Here is a 26,974-nt window from a genome sequence, read left to right as displayed (position 1 = left end):
TAAAGTTGGAAGTACCTACATTTAAGTCTAAGGCAACAGCAGCTAGCGTTAGCATTTGGCATCGATAGACTGATGTCAAAACTAGTGGGCCCTTTATCACTCAAAGAAATACATATTATAATTATAACGCCAGAACTATAATTTATCATAAAACTAAGTAATACTTTTAGTTATAAATCAAGTTCTAATATTTGTAGTGACAACAAAGTATTTAACTATGAAATAAGATAGAACTAAACATCCCCATCTCGGGATAGCTTATGTATCGCAAATGTATCTATATTAAACTATAAAAAATTTGAAATAAAATTAAATTCCAAATCTAAGATTCAACGAATTCAGGTCATAATGGGTTTTCTGAGATTCAAAGAATTCAGGTCATGATGAGTAAAGAAATTATATTTACTCTAGGATATGTACTCTATTGTTTATTTAGATACGTAGTTCCTCAAAGTTGATAACGGTCTTAATTCAAATAGTTAACACAACCCGGAGTTTCTTCAAGCTTAATGGACATTCTTCTCCATTTCCTTGAACACCTGCGTCAAGTATTCCAAGTAGTTGAGCGCGTCTCTGTAGATGAGGAAGCCTACAGACAGCTGGTTCTCCTCGGTGATTTCTGGGATTTCTGAGTCGTCCAGAGCATAGATTTTCAAGTTTCTCGCTTTCATTAAATCCTATAAAGAGAAGTTCACGTTAGTTAGATATTTCGTTTCAGGTCAGAGATGTATATCACTAAATAGTAAATAGTGATTAAAATAAAATTATGCTGTTCCGCAGGTTTAAGCTTAAGTTAGATTGAATTGAACTCATTATTCTAAGTAGTGGCTTTACTAGGGACCTTTGACTAATCTAACCAAGGGAAAAGATATTTAATGTAAAAATAAGTATGCAAGTATGGAAATGTGATATGAGGATCACACACTCGTGCAAAATGTACTCTAAATATTTCGATGAAAATTGGTACACACATAGAAAATAACCCATAATAGAACATAGGATATTTCAACTTGAAATTTCTATACGAGAAAAGCTTCGAGTTCTAATACTTACGTAGAAGTAACAGAGAACATTCCGGACGTCCGACACGGACTTGTTGAGGCTCTCAGAGAGGTTAGCGTCCGAGCTGATGTCGGTACTGCGCAAGCTCTCCGTCAATTCGTGCAGCCCGGCGAGAACTATCTTCAGACTTTTGAACATAGACGGTAACACATCGTCTATCTTATTCTGTTGACAAGAAATATATTTGTTAGTTGTCTTCCATTGGTCATCGTATGAGCTAGGGTCAGCACTACGAAATATATGTTTACAGTTAATTGTGAATAATTTGAAGCTCAAATCATTGAGATCTGATGCAGCTGCCAGATTAAATTTAGTACTTTTCAGATTCAGAGCGTGAATAAAATTCAAGCAAACGATATAATACAGTAAAGTTTGTTGGCAAAGAACAAATATAATTTCCTTCAATTATATCACCACAAGTAATAGCAATTTTTCTAAATTATCATTTGTTATCCGAAACGGTTGATTTCACGACGAAAAGCATACATATTGCGAAACGATTGTGTTCTCACGTGAGCGATAGTCGGTCAACAACAATGAGAGCCACCGACGACGAGCGATTCCTTGAAATCGATTCAAAAACCCATACGGATGCACGTTTTTGACAATCAGCGAATTCACCGCTCGCTTATTGTTCTCGTTTAGGAAACGACGGTCAATTCGACATTCCCGAGATATAATTAAATAAAGTGGCATCCCTACTAATTAATACATTTGTATAATCGATTACTTGTGTTGCTTCATTTCGAATTACTATCGGCTCTTTATTTACTTTGTTGTATGATAAATATTGATTAATTTCACCCGTATTATCATATTATATCAGATGGTAAGAATCCTCTTGCTACTCATATTATTATTAAGTATTATTTCGAAATGTAAAATCAATGTCAAGGGAAAATTTGAGCAAATTTAAGATAATGTTGCTAAAACATAATGTTATTGTGTACAGACATAACAAGTACATAATCCGGACGTGCGCTCAAATCTCGTCAGCTTTTTGCACATTTGTTTGACAAATGTTGGTAATGTTCATTTGTAATTAAATAGATTAATAATTCTCAGACCTCATATCTCTCTCATTTGAGTCTTATTCATGATTTCTTTCTCAGCTGCAGAATGTCGGGTTAGGGACCGATAAAGGATCTCATATCTAAAATTAGTAATACAAAAATACGTACCATTAAATCGCTCATTGCCTCCTCAGACACCGAGCTGTCAAGGACTTTATCCTTTGGCAGAACCTCATCCCGGTACCACGGCATAATTCGCAACCACTCGTTGTTGCCCATTGTACTTGACAACTCTTCAAAACTTGACACTGTGAATAGTTTGTTGGCCTGGAACAAACAGAAATTAGAATTAATTTCAGTTAGGATATATTATAAAAGTTGTAAAGTTGTGAAACATCGGAAAGTAGAATATATTCGCTATCGAATCTTTATAATTAGTACGAGTGTTGACCTGTTACCAGTTTTTCTACCTTTCTACGTTAAGCTTCTAATTTTCAGTAGAACAAACCCGCGTAGTACCTACCTTATCCGGGGTAGGTACATTGATAAATAATGATTGCTTTAAAAGATTAATGTTCAATATTGCACAATTCATATGTTTTATTACGATGTTAGATGACTATTTACTATGTACCTGTAGTTAACGTATTAAAAAGTGATTGTCTACAGCATGAATCACTTCATCTAGATCTAGTACCGTTGTTTCTTCGAAAGATGAAAATAGAGCGTGTCATATTGTGCTGACTGACTTTCATGGAAAAACATCGGATGGTGGTCCATTGCAGTTTCCTGCAGGGTCTGTATATATAAGGAGTCTGGTCCACTCCATCGACAGTTGCCACGTAGTTGTATGTCTGTTTTGTGTTAAAAACGCACGCTTGCTTATGGAAGCAAGAATGGTAAGTACAATTTTATATATTAAAATTGTCATTAAGAACAACTGTTTTACATCTGTGTTTACTTTAATCAATTACAAATTAGAATTCGTCAGATGTCGAAAGACAAATCTCGACATTCGTACGGGTTAACGAATATCCCAACTAAGTTTATTTGCAGTCCTGTATAATTTTGATAATAATGTTAGAAACATTACTTCTAATGAAAAAGATATTAAATACAAAGGACTGAATTGAAACGGACAGTTGCATGAGATATAAGATTTTTTTCTCCGAATGATCGTGAGTAGAACGAGTAGATTGTAGATAGCCAGATTAATTTGAACTCTGTAATGATACTTTTGCTTGCAACTACATGTCATGTAATGTTGGTTGGCTTATAGCAATCACTCCATTAAAGTACTGTCTTAACTGCATGATCGCACATATTGAACACATTAATTACCCCCATTTGTCAACCCAAGTGGATAAAGCATTCTATTCGTAAATGCTGCAATTATAAGAATTATTTTTCATGTTCTTTGTGCCTCCGATGACTTTGGATTTTGGATTTAGTTAATTGATAAAACTCATATAGAGACAGATAAACGAATGAAATAAATATAGCATATAAATTACACCATTTTCATGAGACCGGTGATACTTAGACGTTTTACTTATATCAGTTGGATTCAAATATATCAACACAAAATACAAAATTTGTAAACAAACTTTATTATTATTGCTATTTATTTGGTTGTTGTTCTCGATACCCACACCACATGATCATCGAACAATTTAATGGCAAAGTCAAGGTTGGCCGAAAGATAACACTGTAACAAGAGGTATACTGCTTGCTGCTGGTCACGTAACAAAACCTTTTGGTTTCCACACTAACAGTCCTCACTCTGTCATACCCAGTCAAATTAAATCCTATCTCGTCAACACAGAGTTCAAAAATGAAAAAAAAAGTCCCAAAATCGGCAGATGCGTTGTCCGAGCGATAGAAATTTAGTGGCCCATTGTAAATTGTTAAGCAACAATACCACTAATTAAACCGTATTTTTCGGAGTGATAAACTATCGATTATTGTGCAAAGATAATGGAAGTCGTTATTCGGTTATTGATTTACGAAAGATCGATTCGTAAAATTATATTTTGACACGAGCAGCGCATAAACATTGATGATAAGAAGTGTTTATTGTGTTATCTTTTGTGCAATTGATTTTTCCGAATTTCGCTTAAATGGTTTTGACAAGTAGTAATCGAGTTAAAGAGAAATAAATAAATGTCAAAATATGAAATAATGTGGAAGTTGCAAAATAGATATAGTATTGACATAATGTGGAATGTGTTGATCATAATAATTGAAGTTTGGAATGCGCCAACGCACGGTGGATCCTACACAGGTGCGCGTCCGGTCAATCACGCCATGTCCGAAACCTACACCGAATAATAGAAAACTTAGTACTTAGTGTAAACAATCTGATTCTAAGAATCGTCTTACTTAATGCACTATTAATTAATATGTTGTTTCTTAGGGTGTTGGGTGAATTCTTGGTGATAATGGGAATATCAATTCTTGTATAGACAAGACTATATTCACCCTATTACTAGGCTAACATTATTTACGTCTGAATTACTAAAAAAATGATTTTTCCCACCCATCAAGCTACATCGATTTTTACCTCCGCCCACTGCAGAATTATTATTGTCGTTCAATAATCTCATCACAAGTTCACTTATTGCTCATAAATTGGTTATAGGCAGTATCCGCCAATTATAATTAAATTTTAATCTGAAAGAAAGAAATCTTGTGATTAAAAAAATGATCTGGTCAACAATCTTTACGAAATTTCGTATAGGTACTTATATATAAGTATGTAAAAATAAATAGGGTACCTTTCCCAAAAATAAGTAGATTTCATCATGAAAAAACGTAGGTAAAATTCTAGATCTTAGTTGTCTTGAAGAAACAGATAAATACCTACCTATAGGCGCTAAAGCATGTATTTTGTAAACAAACACATTTTTTGAGAATTAAAATATGTAAAAGACAGATTCATATTGTCAATGTGTTTATAGTGAAGAAAAATTATAATACGAAATCGACCTAAGTTTATATCCCATAATGTTAAATATGAAATGCCGCTATATGTCATAAAGTCCCACTCGATGATAAATCGTGTTTTAGAGCAGATGCAGAATTCCAATAAGCAGTAGCTGAATCGATTACATCGGCAGTTGCATCGAGCGCGGGTGGTCGCAAGAAATTCGACTACGTATCCGAATGGCTAGCGCATCGGAAGCTTATCAAATAAACACTCACACAGCCGCAGCAAATTATATATTTACGGCACACGTACGCAACAACGTCGCAGACAGCTTGTCGCCCGTGAACAACAATATCGTAATGTATGTACTTACATACGCATTACATAATGTGTAATTCAATGTTTATAGCGTCACTATAGGCGAGCCAGATAAGAGTTGTCGTGCGTGATGGACGCGTCGCGATATAGTACGGTCGATCGCGCTTGTTGCTTTGCGTATTTAAATTCGTCGGCAATTTTTTCGCACTCTTTACTAAATAATTACAAAAGCTCCTCAAAACATTTTTGGATATCAAAATAACGATGAGATAACGTGACAACAGCGCACTCAAAAATTACGAGTGCTAAGACATTCACACGGTGCCCGGTGGCGACTCACATACCGGTAGAGTTCGTTGAATTTATTATTGCGTTCTTAGTAACGTAGCCAGTTATTATACGACGACATTATGCGACCGTCTGAGTAATTTGGATATTGTCTCTTTATTTATGTCACACTACGGCAGTTATCTTTCCTGTTATACGTTTATCTCGATCTAACTCGTTCATATAAAAATTACTTCAGCGAGGAAGGCGTGATTACAATTACGAGGCGGGAAACAAAGAAAACCGTCCTTGATTTATCGGTAACAATAGTAGTTCATCGACTCACGCCTGCGTCTAAATCGCAATAAATATGATACATTAGTAACGAATGACCGACATTAAGGGGAGAGACAGAAAAAATCGTCGAGCAGGTGTGTCCTGCAATACTAATGCGCAATCAGTATTCGATGCGTACGCGCACCGTCCTGTACCTCGTTCCGGCTACTGTGCGTCGATAATGTCGTTTTACGACGCGGTGGCAAGCGGACAGGACGTCGCCGTCGTTACGACCGTCGACTATTACAATGCCACCATACCTCATACGCGAACACCATGTTCGATAACTGGACGCATTGAGAATAAACTCATCCGTTGTTCCGCTTCCATTGACTGCGTGACGCTCAGTCATTGGTATGCTCTGTGATATGCAACCGAAATACTCACGTTCCATGTCGATACGAGATGGACACACGAGTACATTGGTACCAGCTAAGACATAATTGATTCGAGTCGCGACGTCGACATCGCATTACTGCTGGTTGATCAGTCCACCTTACTTCCGATTCGGAAATATCATATTCCTAGGATTGGAATCGTAGTCATCATATGAATTGTTGTATTAACATGCCGAACGTAGGTTTTTGTTAACTCGTGAATGTTTTATGAATTCCTAAATGTAGGTTGACGCGTCTGCTACAGTTCGCCTATTCATTTATTTTTTTATGTTATTATTACTTTAACGTTATTCTATGTTTGAATTGATGAAGTTGATTAATATGGAGTGTGACGTCATACAATTGCAGCGCGAAATAATAATTAAGAGGGAGGAAGCGGTGACCGGACGCGCGAAGCCGGCGCCCGCGCCGATGCAATCTGTTTTCAAAGCCGGTCAGAAAGCGTCGCGCCCGCAAGGGTCTTCAGAATCTCTAATTGGCCAAATTTTGTGAAAATGTTTTTAATAATGGAAATTTTTTTACATGGTCAATCGCAAAATTTTTGGGGTATCATTCTGAGGAATCAAATGGAAAAGTCGTAACTTAGTCTTATTTTCATCTTGTATTTTCATTTTGAAAACCTACACCACTGGGTAGAGACTGTATGACCACTGTATTTTGTAAACAATTAGGTCCTTACAATCAAAATAATTAAGATATCTATTACAAAAATGTAATTATTTTATATGGATACAAGCGGCCCAAAGGCTGTCAGCTAAGTTTTATTGGTATGGCCGGGCGCGATCTCCGTCCGTTCATTTAGCGAGACGCGACTAGCATAACGATGCGATTGCGAATACTACTCGATGTCTCACCAGCCAGTATCAATGAAAGCGAAAAATTCCAAATTCAAAAACATCAATACTTACAAAGTCGTCTTTGTATTTCGCCGCTTCTTCGAATGAGAATTTGGCTTGTCGGTAGACGCGCTCCGCGTTTTGTGAGGTGTATTTTGAATCTGACTGGAAAAATAAATAAATTGGTTACAATTATGTTAAAAGGTGCTTACACTTTAATTGGCCTTTCATTAAATATCATAACATACAAGTAAAATGCATGATTATATGTGACGTTCCACGGGTAAAGGTAAGGCACTTTACCCTTGGAATGTAACATGTTGGAAGGAAGTCGCTTATGACGTTTCACATGCACATTTTTAAAGATCGACTGCTGCCCTCCATAAGTTGCCTATTCTCGTGGAATGTCACATAAATATAATACTTACATCAGAGTCGGTATAATTACATGGGTTGCCCCATAGACTGTTCTCGTCAGATCGTTTCTGGCGGTCCATGGTGCGACTCCGGTAGGGCGTCGCCGCCGACCGCGGTGACAGGCCCCCGACGAGTAGTAGCAAGCACACCACCGCGCAGACGTTGACGTATCCTGAAAAATAAATTACATTTTTAAATTTGGAACTTCTATTATTTAAAGACCCTTTTCGATGTCGTTACGTCTAAACAAGGAAGGTTTTTTACCCAATTTAGAGCATTTTAAATTTTATATAAAAGTATTGGGTTGTCATTTATCTATACCTATACATACAATTTGGATACGAAATTATTTTGTACATTTAAAATTATTTAATTTGACAAATTTTAAACTACTTTGAGAATCAATGGCAAAGCCTATCAAATATACTCGTATACTTGAAGTCTTTCCCGATATAAGGATTACGGTACTAGGGTGATATTTAACGCATTTACTTCCGCAATGATGCACTACTGATTACTTGTACTAGTATGTATTCTGTGGCACTATATCAATTCACCTACTTTTTACTTGAAGGTTTCTACAATGTAACCTTTTTCATAAACGAAAAAATATATTACCATCGTACTTTTCGATGCATTTCATCAATGAAAACGGGCAAGAGCTGGTTCCGTATGCGGCACGCGCGATGCTATCGATTATGGTAATCGGTGAACATCCGATGAATAAATACATTGCGCCCCAGAGGTGGACAGCCTTTGCTAATTGTCCAGTGAACCTATGTGAATCACTAACACGGCATGATTTAACGGTCACAAAACTAACATTCTCCCGATATCAAACCGATTAATCGGAACTTCGATTGAACTGTTCCGACACACTGTTTGCACTTCACTGGCCAATAAATTAACACTTACACTTGTACAACTCATTGTTCGTTTATTTAGAATCATCAAAATGCACTTGTTTTATTTTTTTTTTCGATTATAAAATAATTACAGTGCAGTTAGATGCTATTCTCAATAGCGTTCCGTGTATTATGATCGGCCCTTCCCTATTGTGCGCACGCACATAGCGATCGATCTTTTTGTTCGCCGCTAAATATTTGCTTCCATTTTTTGACCTACAGAATTAATTACATGATACTTTTTATCTGTAGACAAAATATTAGTTAATTGACTTTATATTGGCAGTATCGTCTACTTAAAATTTTGTGACATTATAAATTAAAGTAATAATTTATGTTAATTATATGTTTTATTTCATCTGTCTCTACAAATTTTGTGGTTTCCTCATAACAACGTCTCGGAAAATAAAAATTTACCGAGTAATAATTGCCTTATTGAAAAAATAATAATTAGACATATTTGGATTGTAAGTAGTTACTCACTGGTGTTCAATTTTTTTAAGAGTTTTGACTCAATGTATGAATCATTACTCTTATGTTTACACGAGGAGGTGACTAACACGAGGTAATCTTTTGCGCTATTTAACACTGTACAAACAAGGGACATCTGTTTTACAATTTCATGTGATTTTGTGCGATTACTTGGTACCTAAGTACATCACTTGCAAATAATGATGACTGGAGACATTATTGTGAGGTGAATTTGGCGCAATGTCAAAATAAATACATATTTATTGAATGTTGTTTATGATATTTATATTCTCAAAAGCATACTTAATCAAAAATACTAAACGTAAGTGTGGGAAAAAAGCGGTTCAAAGTCAAATTCATCAATGCACTCACACAATTAGCGCAAATATATGCGTGACTTTTTTACCCTTTTCGCATCTCGTTAGTATGTTTCGTGGTGATTTTGCCTCGCCCGCGGCCGCGACGGCAAATAAAACAAAATTATAGTTATAGGGCACCTCGCCGCTTATTATTTAACTGGAGTCCTGTGCACCAAGCCCAATCACCACACGCCCATCGCTTAGCCAGAAAGAGACCATCCAAACTTCTCATTTTAGTCATTGAAAACACATCGTTTCGCATAAACAAATCGAGATCGTTAAACGATAACTAGCCGTGATTTAGTTATAGACTTTATATGGCTACGTAATTGACACAATAATAATGTTGTAAGTCGGATTACAAAAGGCGACCGCAAAGGTGTACCGGCAATAACGATCATGTCAAAAGGAAGGCCCGACTCGCGTTAAACACACGATCATAACATTTTATTAGTGCGCCGGTCAAAAGCAACCGCGCGACCGCCGTCAAAAGTTCAACGAAAAAAAAAATAACAGGTCAGATCGTAAAAGACATAGAGTCACTGTGAGACAAATATTTCCTTGAGAAACTGGGCGAGACGAGCTCACCGGGAAACTATTTCATAAAGATAACACTCGACAATTAAGATCGCTAGGACGAGGCACGCAAGCACTGTAAATAATACTTTTTCTTTTTACTCTGTTGAACGATGAGGCCAGAGAATGTAATTTATTTAGTCAGTTTAATTTATACTTCGTATTGTATTAAGAAAATACACTTTTTCTAAGAATGTTTACTGACTCTATTAAGATCAACAATATGAGACTCGATTGGATCCTTTAGCCCATTGAAGAACTGACCGAGCGAACATAAAAAGTAGAAGATACCTACACGTAGGTAATACACAGGTTATAAGGGGGCATAAAAAAGCGGGGACCGCGTCGGAGGTCGCCCGACTACCCGAGAAACAAAGAATTCGTTTATTTTTTAACAGCTCGTTGTTCACAAAAGGAGGCATCGCGGAACGAAAAACAACCGAAACGAGATCTTGTTAACGTTTTTTTAAAATGAAATCGCGCGTCCGCTAACTAGAATTTTGGTTCGAAAACCGAGAAAAGCTGCGCGGCGTCACCGGACGCTCGCTGGTCGACGGCGCAGGCGCCAGCGCAATCATTATGTAAATTCCGTTCATCAATGCGTCAAATTTGGATGCGAGCATTATCTTTACGGGCGCTTTGCAAAATGGAGCACGGATAATTTTTTCGTGTCCACCAAAATCGTTCGTTCATTACCTGTTTTTGCAGGAGACGCGACAAAGTAACTCGTTTAAGAACAAGTGATATCCGCCCTGGTGTCGCTACATAGAAAAGTGTCTTGTTTACCCATAATAGAAGTTTAATTTGTGTCGGTTCATTTTGTTAGTAGCGGCTAACAACCGATGCGCTCGTAAAATTTGACTGCGCATAATAAGAGCGATTATCGCGCGGAGACGCGCGGCGGCTCCTATCACATGGCCGAGGTGATACACTCTTCATTAACTCAAAATTGCTCAAATGGTAATAGCGTCGCACTGAAATTATCGAAATAAGCGCAAATTTTTCTCGAATTAAATTTAATAAGGTAACAACTGATGTTATCTCAATTACTTTTCTGGATGATATTGAATGGAATGTGCTTCTTAATCGATGCGGGCCAATCTGATACTGTATTGCGAGTGTGATTTTTACATGTTTTCGTAATCGTTTCCTTTGAAGGTGATATAAAAAATAAGGTCGGTTCGACATCTCTCACTAAATGGGTGACAGCTAAACACTGCAATTATGAGGGGCTCACTGAAATAACTGTTTATAATTGAGGCGGCGGCTTACTCGGCGTAAATGAACAAGGTTTTATGTGAAAATGTTGCTAATGAGAGAGTGGATCGCGGGCCTAATGACGCGGACATAGTTCATGAAATCGAGCCTGCGCGCGCGCCGCCGCTCTAACATGTACATATAATGGGACAGCACAACATAGCTTTCCCAGAAACTTCTAGTTTTTTTCCGGGAAATTTAAATGTACCAAATTTAATGCAAACATTAATGTCTAATAATGACCTCATTACATTGAAAGTTAAGAATTTTATTGATATGAAAATGAATTTATTTTGGGTTGTAATCATAACTGCTGCGTGCTAAGGGATGGAAATAAAATTAAAGCAAATCTAAAACTATTACATCTTTTATCTTCAAATTATAATAACACATAACTAATAATAAACTATTTGTTTGTGATTCTTCCGGGAAAATCCTAACAATATATCGTCCCCTACATTTGACTGTTTGGTGTACATGCGTACTCTGATTAATTGTTTTTTAATGGGATTTATAATCTGTGGTTGAGGAATGACACGTTCATTTTTTATCAAAGAAATCACATATTTATACCTGTGTTACTGTTGCAATAAAAAAGGTTACATGTTGAAAATAATTTTAAGTGTTTTTATATTTTCGCATTTCATTCGTGCCACTGCAATTAATAAATTTTCAATATATTTTGCATTTGAATTTAATTAAAGTAAATCACAATTCATCCTAAAAATAAACAAATGACCATATCTTCATTTCTTTATTTAGCTATTTCGTCAAAGATTTTATTAAACTTTACTGTACTACCGTTCTAAGCTAATCTTCTGTCTAAATAGGCACTTAGACGCGACAATAAATGCATTTTTAATTATATATCTCATTAAACATAATATCCGGTTCCGTTAGGTTCAGGCCCGTGGCCACGTGGGAAAAATGATACTATGTCGGAAAAACTATATGACACGAAAAAATTGTGGGTAAAACGTAACATTGTATGACGTATATATACCATCCGCTGATTAGTATCGACCTCGACGTTGACTCGGATAAATATGCAATAAACATTATCTATTGCTGTCAATTGTTTTATGTTACCGTTTGAAAATAACTGAAGTTATCATCAAATTTTTTTTTAATATAAGCTTAATCGAAGACTTCGGTTTTGAATTGATGAAATTCCTGAAAACCTGTCTAAAATTAGACAGGACTCTCTTTAGAATCTGATAGGGAAGGAGATAAAATGAAAAAATACTATAGGCATTAAACAATTTTCAATATAGGTATATAGTTAAGCTTATTACGAAATAGGCGAGTGTATATGCGTATGTAACCGTACGTCTCTTAAAGGATAGAATCATTTAGTGAGATATGCGACCGGTAACAGTACGTCGAGTTAATTGCGCTAGTTAGCCACTATCTTCGTGGTTAACATTGTAAGAGCGGGCGCGTTTTTGCTAATGAAAATGTAAGCTCGATTAAGATTTCTTTTTGTTTTGACATAATTGAGGTGTAGTTGTCTAAACGGATTTAATGTTATATTTAACGTGCAAAATTAGATTTAGGCAATAATTATTTTAATTGAATTTGGCAGTTTAAATTCAACGTTACTACTCCTGTTATATTTTCATTTAAATTGATTTTAGAATATACTTTTTTTACGTTGGCCCCGGGTTTTGCTGCGTTACGAAACATTAATGGAATAAGAGAAAATTAAACAGGGAAAAAGAGTATAAATGAAAATAATATCAATAATTAATGTTACTTAATTATTTCTTTAACAAATACTGACAATACCCACAGAAGGTACCTATCTTCGCAGAGGATGTGAGAGGCGTAGACCGGACATAAGGTTTATAAATAAATAATGCTTAGCGCTGAGGCTAACTTCTCGGGATGTTTACGTTTCTGATAACATTATGATCTAGGGGCTTCACCTCTGTTTAGATATATGGCTTTTTAAATGTAATATTATATTCTGAAGCTCATTGTAAGCTTCCTCCAAGTTGTACACTCACATATTGGGTAAAAAAATTAGTTTATTTTTTTTTAATTCGAGACCTTTGCCTAGTAGTGGGGCACAACTATAAGCTAACAAAAATAATCTCTTTCTATGTGTCTAGGTATTTTTTTGTCATGGAAAGTAATTATTATTTGTTCAATGTAAAACCTGGATATTTTCTGTTTATTAGAATATCTACTAAATTAGTATCTAATTGCTATGATAATAATTAACTAACTGCAGGTAACTATCGCGTAGCAGCAAAATAAATATAAATTATACCAATGTACAATTTAAATAACGTAATTTACATTTGTGGTTATTTTCAAGTTCGGATTAGTAAAAAAAAGTGATAAACTTTATTATTAAGTCATATGTTTATTTAATGAAAGGGATTACTACTAACATTTCATCTATAAAATAAATCTAAATTTAATTAAATTTCTTATGTAAAATAATTAAGATAAAACAAAGAAAAAAAGTGCTTACTACTTTTCGCTGCTCTCGACTTGTACGTTCGACATTTCCCCACTACACTATCACAGTCACTGTATTGGTTATTTAATCTAGTCCTTCGACATTTTTCACAACCGGACGGCCTGTGGACCGCCTTGGGACTGTACGAATTTGGGCACACATCGAACTGGCAATGTCTGTCAGAAATATCCATTTTGTTTCTAATTATCACAGTTGTGACTTGTCTATTTAGCGCGCACGACGGTAAATTACAATGATCCATAGTAGACGATATATGTCATCCCCAAATAATGAGCAATGTGGCTCGCGTGGTGACAACTGTGAGACTAACACTGATCGGTGGACGCGCGAAAGATAAAGGTAAATGTCGACTAAGCACGTGTAGCCCAGCAGTGGGGAGCGAATGAGTGTTGGGCCTCGGAGCGGATTCACCCGCGTGGCCAATGGGGGCCGAGGGCGGCGCCCGGCCCACCCATTTGCAAGTACCTTTATGCAATAGGGTCCTTTGATCTTATGTTTTTTTATTTATACCCGACATCGACAAGGGGTTGAATTTTCACAATTTTCTTCAAACAAGCCCTGCTATTTATATTTAACTTTATATTTTCAGTTGTATATAATGTCATTTAAAACACAATCAATATTTTTTATTCCAATTTTCAAATGGTCAAATATTTTTAACAAAATTTTGCGGAAATAAATGACTACGTATTTTCTTTTTTTTTCATTTACGTAATCGAATCTGGACAGAACATAATTATTTATAACTAATCAATTAATTAATTTAATTATTATTTCACATTTTCAGTTACATACTGCCATGACTGGGCTTTCCACTGTAGTGGAAAGCCCAATGACGAATTGCCCAGACTTCAGACGCAAACCGGGATCTGATCAGATGCACACTTGCAGATACCAGCTTGATGACTAATAAATACTATAAAGGTCATTACATTTCAATGCTTAATCCAAACACTTCCATTCATTTACCATCCTTAATGTGGTTCTTCCCATAATTATCCAGACTTTTTCCCAAACATGGACAAATTTTTGGTTTAAAGAAAATTCAGGACTGAAAAAATTAAAAATAAAGTAGGTAATGGGAAATATAATACTGCCCCCTGGTAAGTAAGTACTACCTCTACGCATAAATTACATATATTTTAAAATAACATTTTATGACATGTCGTAAGAAAAATCTTATTGCATTTAACGTGTGAATAAAATATATCATGTCCGTATAATAAACGGTTGGGAGCCCCATCTGGTCATACTTATCATACCTAATACTGTTTTGTTCCTTTATTTCCTAGTATGTGTTTAGAATTTTAAAAAACAAGAAAAACACCTCAGATTTATGTTCCATATTGCTTCCAGAAAAAAATCGAGTTACCAATATACCATATATTTACTTAATAAACCGACAAAAACAAAAATTTTATTTAACTGCACTAAAAATATGTGAAAAAAGTCAAAGGATCAAAACGGAATATAAAATAATTAAAAATATTATCTGAAACTCAAGGGATCACTTTTTGTGGATCAGATCGGAATAACTTAATAATAAAAAGTAAGGTGTATTGAAAAAAATCATTAATTTTGTGATTGAAGCAAAATCAATGATTTCTAAGTAGATGATCGGTATTGTTTACAATAGAAAATATGAAAAACGAATGTGATTTTCCTTCCTACATCCTATTTTGTTTCCACCTGAACCGATTTCGTCTAATTGTTTGTGATTAGTAATGTAGCTCGTGCGAACTATGATTATGTAAATATATTACTCTGCAAATGTGTCTGTTCGCTGCTCAGACATATAACCGGTTTCTTGATCGATAAGATCGGTAAATTCAATTAACTACAAATATTATGAATCATGCAAACAACGTAACTTTTCCGTTTAAACATCCATATTATATCTTTTTAATTGATGAGGCAAACGAAAATGTAAAAAATATCATCTCATATTAGAAAACCTAAAAGAGCACCACTGACTGATAATCTTAATTAAAATTAAAATTTTATTCACTACAATATCAGACATACCCTTTAAGCGCCAAGAGTAAAAAGTGCACATATTTTAATTTATAGCAAGTAATAAGACGCTCACAATAATGAATACTTAAATGACAAAATAGTTCCTTAACCATTTTAACAGGTTTTCACCAATAGGTAGTGTGTTTCCTGAGGAAAGTTATAGTGTATAATTTATTATGTTATTACACGAGCGATAGTTTGTTGCAATAATTGCTTTGTAAAGTCGTTCAGCATTTTTAAAATTTATTTTTTGATGGTCTCTTTTATTTGTAAAGAATTAGAATTGATAAAAATTGATCCTATGATTATAATTTCATTTACGTATGACTAAAACAGACGACATATTATTATGATATCAAATTGCATACGTCATAAAAAACAGACGGCATAAAAAAACATTCGCTTAAACCTAGATATAATTATTGTGCAAGTAGTGTTATATGGAATTTGTTACGTATTCACCAGAGCATACGTGTGATTATAAACGTTTTGGTAAAATCACTACATATGCATTATATGTATCAAATTTCACGCAAAAAGTATGTAAGTATATTTGCAGTAAACGAAGTTTATTAACATTAATTTAAAGAATTCCATCCCAATACGGTCTTTATGAAAGTTTGTGATTAATTTGTGTAAAGACCTGCCTGGATGTCGTAGCTGATAGGCAACGATAGATTTCCCAAAGAGAGTTGGCTTCAAACAGGTCATAATATTAGAAGTTTATTTTTTACGCGAACCGTGGCCTAGAAACCTAGGGTTAGTGCAATAATTTTGAATATTTGCTATGATTTTCCAACCCGTCGCCTGTCTACAAGAAACGCTCCTTGGGAATACTATTGTTACCCATAAGTGAACAAGGCTATATATCCCTTAGAAATCTCACACGACATCAGTGATAAGATATGGAGTGGTCTTATTCTAGGGCGGAACCACACGATACAGGTAAAACTCGGTGTAGGTACCACACCTATGTAAACGGATAGGTATGGTACCAAAATCAATAGAAACATTATTTTAGATCCAATGTTTTGTTGAATCATCGTCAAGGTAATATGAAAGAAATTCCCTATCACAACAACATAAAAAAATATCTCATTCATATTTGAAAAATATTTTCATCTCAAAAATTCTTTGGCAGAGTTAACTATATTTTGACTCACACATGAAACGCGCGATATTTTCACAGTTACTCACGAATGGTTTCAGTTGACTCAATATGTAAACAATCATATTTAATCAATGATTTATATCTTTTGTCTCCTTTTATCATGTACTATCTCAATTAATATATTACCCATTTTAAGGACATCACCATTAGACCACACAGAGCAATACTCTTTAGTTAGCACATATGACTTGTTATGCACGGCTAGAATATAAACTAGAACACAGAATGTTTAATGTTCAAAAATTTCTTTGAATCCTGGATTCCTAGAGCAAGTACATATATTGTAATCCTCATTGTTGTAAGAACGTAAAAACCCTTATTATGTAATCATTTTTAATAACTTATATAATGGCATCATTAAAGGATTACATTAATTAGTTTTTAGAAAGTACCTTTTTTGAAAAGGTACTTGCTATGACTTTAAAATAATTTCTTAATGATAGTGCTGGATAATTAGTCGCACCAATATAATTTGTATAACTCTAGTGTTCGTCTATTATGCTAACGAGGTTTCTTTTAACATTTCAAATAGCTCCCATTCAAATACAGTAATGTTCAATTATACTCGTATCATTACGTTCAGTAAGATTAAGGGTAATTAATTTTGGCTAGTTTAATTGTGATGTGTGGTTCCGCCCTAGAGTGACCTGTGGCTTCGCCTTGGAATAGTACCACTCCATATCAGTTGAATGTCCTACAAGGTGACTAGGAAAAACATAGCCTAGCTCTAGCTGATAGACATCAACAGCATTCCCATGAATGGTTTATGTCAGACAGGCAGTCGGATATAAAATCATAACAGAATAATCAAGTATCGAATTTTATAACAAGAACCGTTCATGTTTTTAATGAGGCCTATGTGCTATTCCAAAATAAATGTAATCCCTTTATGTGCCTTAATTTTTAGTTCCTCTTCATATTATCTCGCTGTTGAGAATCGATATGGACCACTAACAGTTTTACATGTCACTGTATAGATAATATTATACATATAAATTCTTCAGGCCGGATACGCAATAGCGTCAACCTGTAATTCTATGAAGCAACACACCACCTGCGTCCACCTCAGCTTTCCTGCTGCAGTAGCCACTAAATTGCACGATAAGACATTCCGACGCCATACTGTCTAGCCAACTGATTCACAATATAGTCATTATAATACAAGGAAATTGTGTCATTTGTTGTTATAAAAATAAACATTATTTCCTTGTGAGATTAGTTGAGGATTATCGGATAATACGGAAAATCTCACGGCGTTTCTTGCAATTTCACTAATAAATGCGCATGTTAATATTTTTTTCGTGTGGTTCCCACCCTGGATATGGACCACTCCATATCCGTTCGTAATGTCATATTAGGAGGCAAAGGAGAAAAAGCCTTAGCAGGTAATCACCTGGGTTCAGCAAGTTCTAGGGTGGGAGCTAACCGCACGCCTATTGTTAATCATAGCTTTCTTAAGGAAGGTTAATGTCAGGCGATTTTTAAAAACTTTCGGGATTTTAATAATATGTCTTTACTCACAGACCACGGGATTCGCGGCGACATAACTCCAAAAATGATACCGGGAGTACACGATGGAGAGAGAGAGATGAAATGACAAGGAAAGCACAACTGACCAGGCGACCAAAATATACATTTTCAGAAGTCCTTTTCAAATGACATCTTCTCATCAGATAAGTCTAATCTTATGGTATATGATTTAAAGAGCCTCCGCTCTTATGACTTCATAAAATGGCGTCACTGTCCACACCTTTGTCAAATTTCTCATCATCCATCCGTCATCTAGACGTCATACCATCTTCTATATTTGGGGATTTGCTTTAGGAAGTCACATTTCTGTGGTTAAATTATTGACTTTGCCATAAAAGGATCAGAATAAGGCAACTCACACGTGCAGTTATGAAGTACTTATATTTAGAAATTACGTATTTGCAAAGTGCATTAATAATTTTAGAATATAATTGTATACTCAAACAAATTGTTTTTTTTTTATTAGAAATTTGAGTGCGTTTGACCTCTATCGAGCCTGATGGGGAGCATAGATGAGGTTTAAGATGTTACTCACAAGCTCAAATAATATAATTTTAGGAAAAGAGAATAGGCAAATGCCTAAAAGAGTTAGTACTCTTGCCTAGAAGATCCCTTAAATTGTGTGATGCGGGCAACATCGAGGAAACAAATGGTGTCTATAAAAGTAATTATACAAACGTTTCATCATATATCTCTTGAAAGAATAACAGAAAAACAAAATTCGAAATTAACTTATTCCTTTATATTTAAACTTTGCGAAGGTCGTTTCTGAAAAATTTCAGCCAGCAATACCTAGCTATACCATCTAGCAGTGAAGTCAATTGTTAATATATAACTATAATCCTTACATTACCTAATTTATCCAACCGTTGAAATGAAAACGAAGGCTTCCCATAGACAAGGCTGTCATAAAGTTCGACAATAGAGTTTTTGTATTAATGCTTTGGCCGACTACCTGCAGATTGAGCACTTCATCTAGCTACAAAACGGGTTTTTTTAACATTTCAAGTCGACACTTGCTTGTTTTTTTAGCACAACTTAAGAAGCAAGTGATATCGTGCTGTGTTTTGTAGTGACATTCCCGGGGGATAGTCGTTCCGTTTGTGAATTATCTCCATTTATCTCTTGTGGGGTCTTTAAAACTGCGATGAAATGTTCATGAAAGTCACAAAAAGAATTTTAATTCAAGTTCATAATTTTGAGATAATTTATATTGCCTTATAAGCCTTTAGTCGCATAAAGTCTCTACTACAACAAAATGTCTTCATATAAAAAGTATAATTTTGCCTATTCTGAAGAACTAGTTCTTGCGATTCTTACAGTATGTAATGCTTTTAAATTGATTAATGAAACAGAATAGCTAATAAGCCCAAAAAACAACAAAAATAAGTCATTAAATTATAACTTAAAATTTCTTAAGTTACATAATAAATTAACGGCACGATTTTAAATAAAGGCAAAAATGCTCAGGCAAAACCAGCCAACAGCATCGAGCACAACGTCTCGTAAATAAAAAGCCATAAAACAGTAATAAAAATTTTGCAAACTGTCTTTATTGGGCGCTGTAAAGTAGCCGACTTCTGTAAAAATATCGGCTCCTTTGTCGTCTCGTTTTGTTTACCGTTAACGAAGATTAGAAACAATACGTTTCAACTTTCACTACGTTATATATGACGCAATAAAACTTATTGTCGGATGTCCTTTAAACTTAGGAGCAACGATATAGACTATTGTTTTCACCTTAACGGTAGTGAACAGTGGAGGTCTGTAATTTAGGCCAAGTTTTTGTCCGCCTTTGTAAAGCGGCCCTATAAAGGGCGCACGGTGTATACAATACAATTGCTCTAAACATGAGCTGTGAAATTTCGCTTACAAACTGTATGAATAGATGCATCATTGGCTGTTTGTTTGATAAATTGCACGTCAACAATACGCCTCTTTCCGGTTCAAGACGATTTTGGTATCTAAAATATTTTTGTGTCCAGAATTTTCCGCACTGTGGTAGTAAATTACAAAAGTATCCATAATGCTAATAGGTTAAGTGAACTGCACAAGTAAAACAACAGAATTAAGTTCCTCAACCCATAAACTAATATAATTAGTAATTATATATAATATAATTAGTGATTATACATAATATAATTAGTAATTATACATAATATAATTAGTAATTATATATATAGTATATATATTATGTTGCGTAAAGGTCCGTTCCAGATTCTCCAGTTCTTGATCCGCGTTGCTCTTTACATCATAGATTGAGTAACTCTGAACTTTGGATAGGATTTTAGGAAAATAATGTAGAATTTGTGATGTTAAATCACGTTTCTCCTAAAATCCTATCCAAAGTTCAGAGTTACTCAAGCTATGATGTAAAGAGTAACGCGGATCAAGAAATGGAGAATCTGGAACGGACCTTTACGCAACAACCTGCTGGTCGGAGTATCGGATCACACGTAATCAATTCCCAGCGGACGTTCAGAGGCACGCAATAAATTACTGCACAACCTAATTACTGCACAAGTTTATTTTACAATGCACACAGACTAACGAAAATTGGACAAAAATAGCATCTAGTTACTTGCTACCATAAAAACTTATAAATACAAAAGTCTATTAGTAAGTATGTTTCGCGTTTATGACTAAAAGCAATGTTTGAATTTGAATTTAAAATACTGGGCCGATTTTGATGAAATTAAGAAAGATATCGTTAATAACTCGAGGTCTAATATAGGCCATCGCGGGTAGAGTTGCGAGTGTAACAGCTAGTCTAAATGCGATAGTTTGGATGTTAGTGATGATACTAAAATATTTAACGATCCTTCGATCAAAATTGTTAAGTCTAATCTCATCTAAAGATGTGAAACTGAAGCTGAAAGTAGTCCTCCATTTTAGAAAAAAAAAAACCTTAATAAAAGGTGCAAAGCAAAGTCCATATAGAAGTATAAAAAGAATCATTTTTGCATAGCTAGACGGTAATATCCAAAGTTATGAATGCGTATGACTCACCGACACCCAATACACCAGCAGACCGGAATCGTATTCTCAATTGACGGTTACAACACTAATACTACGTACAGACACATTCACAAAAATATTACGCATTACCAAACATACATTACCGTTATATATAAGAATATCAATCTCGCAGCCTATGTTAACACCGCAATGAATTGCAAATAATAAAAAACAACGTTATTCGATTTCTGACGTCAATCGGAGGCTGTGCGGGACATTGCTCAATTTAGAGGTCAGTTCATAAAAATAAGCTTCTACGAAACATATTGTTACGACATGGTTAGTCACATCTCATAGTGAAAAAATGGTGATTCCCGATAATACCTTGAACTGAAATCGCATTTCATAATGACTGCGGAAATTTACTATGTAACATTGCATTCATTCATAAATTACTATGTCACGTATACGCTTCCACATGTGATTGTATTTTACTACTTAGTATGTGCATTGCGCGAATCTTTTCATGAATGAATTTAATACGATTGACGATATAAATTATTATGACTATATTTTACTCAAAGTAACGCGTAGTACCTATTATTATATAATTAAATAAACAAAAATCCGACCACAAGTAAAAAAAGATTCACTCGAATCGTAGCCTATCACAGTGGATGTTTTTACAGATTCAGAAGACCATTACGGTTGCTAATTCTCCTTTTGGGCAGTACAGTCCCTAAATAATAAATAAATAAATATATTAGGATAAATCACACAGATTGAGCTAGCCCCAAAATTAAGTTCGAGACTTGTTATGGGATACTATCTCAACGATATTAAATTTTAACAAATTCACATATAGAAAAACATCCAAAATCTGGACCAATCAGAAAAAAATAATTTTCCATCATGACCCGACCGGAAATCGAGCCCGGGACCTCTCGGTTCAGAAGAAACTACTTTACCACTGCGCCACCGAGACAGTCGTACTAGTAACCTTGAGAGCTAACTAGTAGGGCTAAGGGACTTACTGCCTGGTGGAACCATAGGACAGCTTTCTTCTTGGTTTTTCAAGTAACTTAAGCAATATACCGCTCTGACATTTGATTTACAAGTAACATCCAAAGTCTAGGTTCGATCTCAACTCATATTTTTGCAAACTCAACATTTAAAGAATTCAACCTCATTCTTCTAGCCGTTGGCGCTGTTACCCCCGGTTAAGCAGTAAAGGTTGAGTAGTGACCAGTAGGCTTCGATAAATATGATTGGAACACAAAATGAGTTCAGCATAATTTTGTTAAGAGTTTAAAAAATAACTAAGGAACAGGGTTTCAAATCGTGAAATACCCAAAGATAAAACATGAAAATTTAAATAAGAATGATTCAAAGGTATTCAAAGATGAACTCGTAAGCTCAGCCTATGCACCAGCGTAATAAGTACGTCATAAAAAAAATGTCGACTAATATACATTTTCAGAACACAGTTACTTTTCTGCGTTACATTTTCCTTCCTTGTTTTATAAAATTCTTGGATAAGATCGAACTGTTTACAATAGATAGGTAAGAAACATATTTATATAAAAATACACTTAGAATTCAGGTAATAAACGTTATGAGATAAACAATTATTAGTCAATCACATTTATCTGTGAATCAGATTGTTTGTTAGGGAAACGCGATATATATAATATTTCCACTAAGTTAATGTGAACTAAATTTAGAGATCTAGGGTGGGTATTTTCCTCTTTAAATCATAGTTTCACTGCTGTTTCGTGGATGTAATTGGTGGAAAATAGAAGCCTTGATAAATGATAAATGAAAAACCAATCAAAAAAAAATACTTTTCTTCCAAAAATCGACATATGAATATCGAAGTAAATATAAATAAATAAATCCCTATTGTGTTGAAAAGTTTTCAAAAAATCATATTGGCTGAAAGGCAATTTGAAAACACCTTTTATGCTGTGAGATTTCACTCTTCCTAACATTGTGATTTAATGAAATTAGCATAGAATTATATGAAGAGCATCCAATCGCTTCGGTAAAAACATATGTTCTCCAACAAATCAGTAAATAGTGTTTGTTAGAACACCTTATAAGTTTTTTCCGTATTTTATGTACTTCTCGGTTGTATTATTAGTTTATGTTAGGTGAGTAAGTTTTCTATTTATTGCACTTTATCGCACCTCATTAGACCAAATAGCTATTTGGTCTAATGGTTGACTGGTAGAGAATTAGAAATTGTGAAGTCCGCCATTTGATATTATTTTGTAATTTTTGTGCAATTAATTTTAAAATAAATGGATACATGATATTCATTTAGAATATGGGTACATATATTTATTTAAGTTATATATGTAAATATGGTATGCATACACACCATTGCAATGGCCATTGCAATGCTTCGTTTTTCTATTTGATGATGTTGTTATCCGACATCGGCCATCGGACATCAGTAAATGTAAACTTGTCATCAGTCTCGATTCCGATAAGTATAAAAGAGAAAGTAGATCAGCATTAGTCGTATAATGGATAATTTCGCAAAATGGCTTATTTAAGTAATGCGAACAATGAACATCAAACTGTTATATTTGTTCAGTTGCATTTCGCATAAAAAATAAATAAGCCATTTCTAATTAGACATTATGAAACTAAACGGTAATCATAGTTAAATATAGTCGATATATTTGTATAATATGGTGTATGCGTTTGACAGTTAGTCAAATGAATATTTCTGGTACATAATGTTCAGTCTCAAATAATGAGTAGTCAGTATTAACTGGTCGAAATCAAGGAAGAACAATAAATTTTAAGGTTACAAAACTGTTACGAACACAGGAAATTATGGACATAAAACAATTCTCTTTGAAAGCTTCTCCCCAAAAAAATACCTACATGATATGAGCAATCCATATAAATACTTTGACTTGATGCATTTGTTCAGTCCTTACATGCAATATGCAACTATGTTGCAAATTATATAAAGCAATGTTGTACTCCCTTGACCATTTCAGACGACGACTTCAAAAGGCTTTCCTCTCCATTTTCTTGTTCCTGGTTACATTATAAAATAATTTTAAAATATTAATATAATATTTTATTACTGATATCAATTTATCTTAATTGTATTTAAGAGACATTCGGTCAAATTACTGTTAGTTTGCACAAAGTGCATTTTACCAAATATATATTTTTTTTAATATATGAGGACACTAAATGAAAAATCTTACTCGGGGTATCCTCGCCGGTATGCAAGTAACTTCACATACAATACAAACAGAATCGTACCGCTATTAAACAAGATATAACAGCATAATTTCGTTTGATTTGACATGCCGAAACAATTTAATCATTATCTCTGTCGGAAAATTAGTCGTAGGGTCTTCAAACGGTTCTGAGTCTTCAGGACTAGTATTTAAAGAATAAAATTGTTTGGTAGCAAAAAGGGTTATAAGTCTTGTGGAATAAAGGGAGGTATGGCGGTGGAATTGGCGGTATTTGCCAACGACTGCGACGGAGCGGCATAGCGAGCGTGCGCGGTCGGCCGACTGGGTGGGCAGGCCGCCGCGGTTGGCCCCACTCTTTTTTTGGCCCATTTTCGAATTCAAAATTTTGCACTGTGCGAAAATATCGCCGTCCACAAACCGCTTCAGCCCGTGGTCACACGCGATTCACCGTCGCCATTATAAGCAAATCACGCGATTTTCAAAATACCTTTAATTTCACAATTTTCTCAATTTAAACACATAATATAATTAATGCCTGTTCTAATTGGTAAGATAATATAAAGAAAAGGGTAGTACAATTAAAACATTACTCGGCCGACGTCAAATTATGTCGTAATTAGCCCGACAATTAAAATCGAAGGTCATTACGGTGGTAAAAACTGGAGTGGGAAGTGATCCTCTTTTTGCTTATCCCATAGAGTTGACTTTGCATAGAGATGAACTTGGAGCACTATTATGTTCTACATTACCATAACTAATGCTTACAAAAGCAACAGACAGAGTCAATTGAAAGTTTCAAATTAACAACATGACTCAAGGCGACAAAAATTTTGAAAAGAATGATCTGGGGAAGACCACGTCAGACGTATAACATAATTCAGCCTCCTTAAGAGTATTCTGAATGTAATGCTTCCATTTACTTCCGTCACGACAATTCCGGGCTATCAATTAACCAAGCAGATCTGACGTGAGCAACGCGAGATATATGTTTGTCGTCTCTCAATGTGTTAGTGTACTGTACTGATATGCAGTTGGCTGAAAATTTAAATATCTTCTATATTAAGAGATATATATAGAGCCAAAGCAAAGTATGTTGTTTGCCTGATTGTAAGAAAACACCTTAATCAAATTATATATTTCATATATGTGATAAATAAAATAAATAATGAGTGAACTGTCTATTCTTAAATAACATCTATGGCCCAAGAAAAGGGCTGTGTGAAAATACCCATCGAGAGCCGGCGCTTGTCCACATGTGTGGGACGATTACTGTAACGGTATTAAATACAGGAAAATACATTAAACTACGACTAACGAGGCAATAATCACGCTTTTTGTATGGCAAGTAGATCATGAGCTAAATTACTGCGATCCGTCACAGCGCGCAGATATCTAAGGGATGCGAATGGATAGAGAACGCATCAAATGTGCAATAGTTAGATATTTTTATATAGCGCTGCAAAAGCTTGTGAACACCATGGAACGCGTGTGTAGTTTTCGTGTAGGTTTCATCTTAGTATTTGCGAAGTACAGTTGACCGTATATCGACTACCTAACTTTACATAGATATTTATGCCGCCGTTATAGTGGCAAATTTGCGTAGCTTGATGTGCTGTTAACTATATATACTGTTTATTTAAGTCGCCTATGATCTGACTTTCATACAATGACGATTTATATGAATACGATGATAGTCGTATACGCAATATATTAATAATCTAAACAGCACGTGTACGTGTGTTAACACGATGTTTTCTTCGAAGAGTCTGATTCCGTGGTGAGATTGTATTTTTTTAAGCTTATATTTAACTTGTTTAAATTTTCATTGAGTTAGTTTTGGAGATGAGGGCTGCCAGTTAAATCGTGGTTTGTGTGTAAATCAAGTAAGTACTAAGTATATTTTTTAAATAAAAATAATTTTATGTGTGCCATTTCCACGGAACGAATAATGCGCCGCATTCGAAAAATGACCTTGATTGACCAATTTAAATGCAAATCATAATTATTAATTTACACAATTTACTAGAGGTTGTTGAATTCTTTCAATGTGATTTGAAGACAGATTATACCAATAGTAAACACAATGCAAAATATTTTTTTTTACAATTAATTTAAATACAGATATTTAAGAAATTAATAACAAAACATTTCATACCTGAAATATCCCTATATAAACTTCTTCTACCTGCCGATGAGACCATCCGTTCAACATGATGACAGCACAAAGATTTTCTTCCCTACACTCCTGACCAAAGGTATGTCCGATATTTCCAATGACAATTTACAACACATGATATACCACCATGACCGTGCGTAAAATAAACAATTTCTTCAAAAATAGATACACGAAAAATATTAAAAAACCAATTAGAAATTTCACATTTACACGATGTGATGTGAACGCATTGGACTCAGCGTGAAATGTCTAACGTCA

The 26,974-nt window shown here is 34.7% G+C and overlaps 1 protein-coding gene and 1 long non-coding RNA gene across 3 annotated transcripts; one reads left to right on the top strand and one right to left on the bottom strand.

Annotated features, from left to right (window-relative positions):
• LOC128672038 (uncharacterized) lies at positions 1-26,974 on the bottom strand. 2 transcript variants are annotated; one of them, XM_053748930.1, is made up of 6 exons: positions 26,696-26,974; positions 7,588-7,748; positions 7,232-7,324; positions 2,244-2,402; positions 1,054-1,227; positions 1-677 (listed from the first exon to the last, which is right to left on the bottom strand). In XM_053748930.1, the coding sequence occupies exons 1-6, from the start codon at positions 26,739-26,741 to the stop codon at positions 507-509; spliced, it is 804 nt and encodes a 267-aa protein (XP_053604905.1). In that variant the 5' UTR covers positions 26,742-26,974; the 3' UTR covers positions 1-506. The 2 variants fall into 2 exon arrangements, with proteins under 2 accessions (XP_053604905.1, XP_053604904.1); XM_053748929.1 differs by lacking the exon at positions 26,696-26,974 and adding an exon at positions 13,627-13,926.
• LOC128672039 (uncharacterized) lies at positions 2,918-18,774 on the top strand. The gene is made up of 3 exons (XR_008404902.1): positions 2,918-2,974; positions 14,423-14,559; positions 18,346-18,774. It is a non-coding gene; the product is annotated as an uncharacterized LOC128672039 (long non-coding RNA).

The sequence above is a fragment of the Plodia interpunctella genome, chromosome 8 (genome assembly GCF_027563975.2).
Source record: "Plodia interpunctella isolate USDA-ARS_2022_Savannah chromosome 8, ilPloInte3.2, whole genome shotgun sequence".
Taxonomy (NCBI): Eukaryota; Metazoa; Arthropoda; class Insecta; order Lepidoptera; family Pyralidae; genus Plodia; species Plodia interpunctella.
Note: the sequence above shows the minus strand (reverse complement) of the source record. Positions and strands in the feature narration are given on the sequence as shown.

Coding starts and splice junctions, on each gene's coding strand:
- LOC128672038 (XM_053748929.1), bottom strand. CDS start 13,876: ATGGATCATTGTAATTTACCGTCGTGCGCGCTAAATAGACAAGTCACA. Junction 1,228..2,243: donor AGGCAATGAGCGATTTAATG/GTACGTATTTTT, acceptor TCTTGTCAACAG/AATAAGATAGACGATGTGTT. Junction 678..1,053: donor ATGTTCTCTGTTACTTCTAC/GTAAGTATTAGA, acceptor TTCTCTTTATAG/GATTTAATGAAAGCGAGAAA.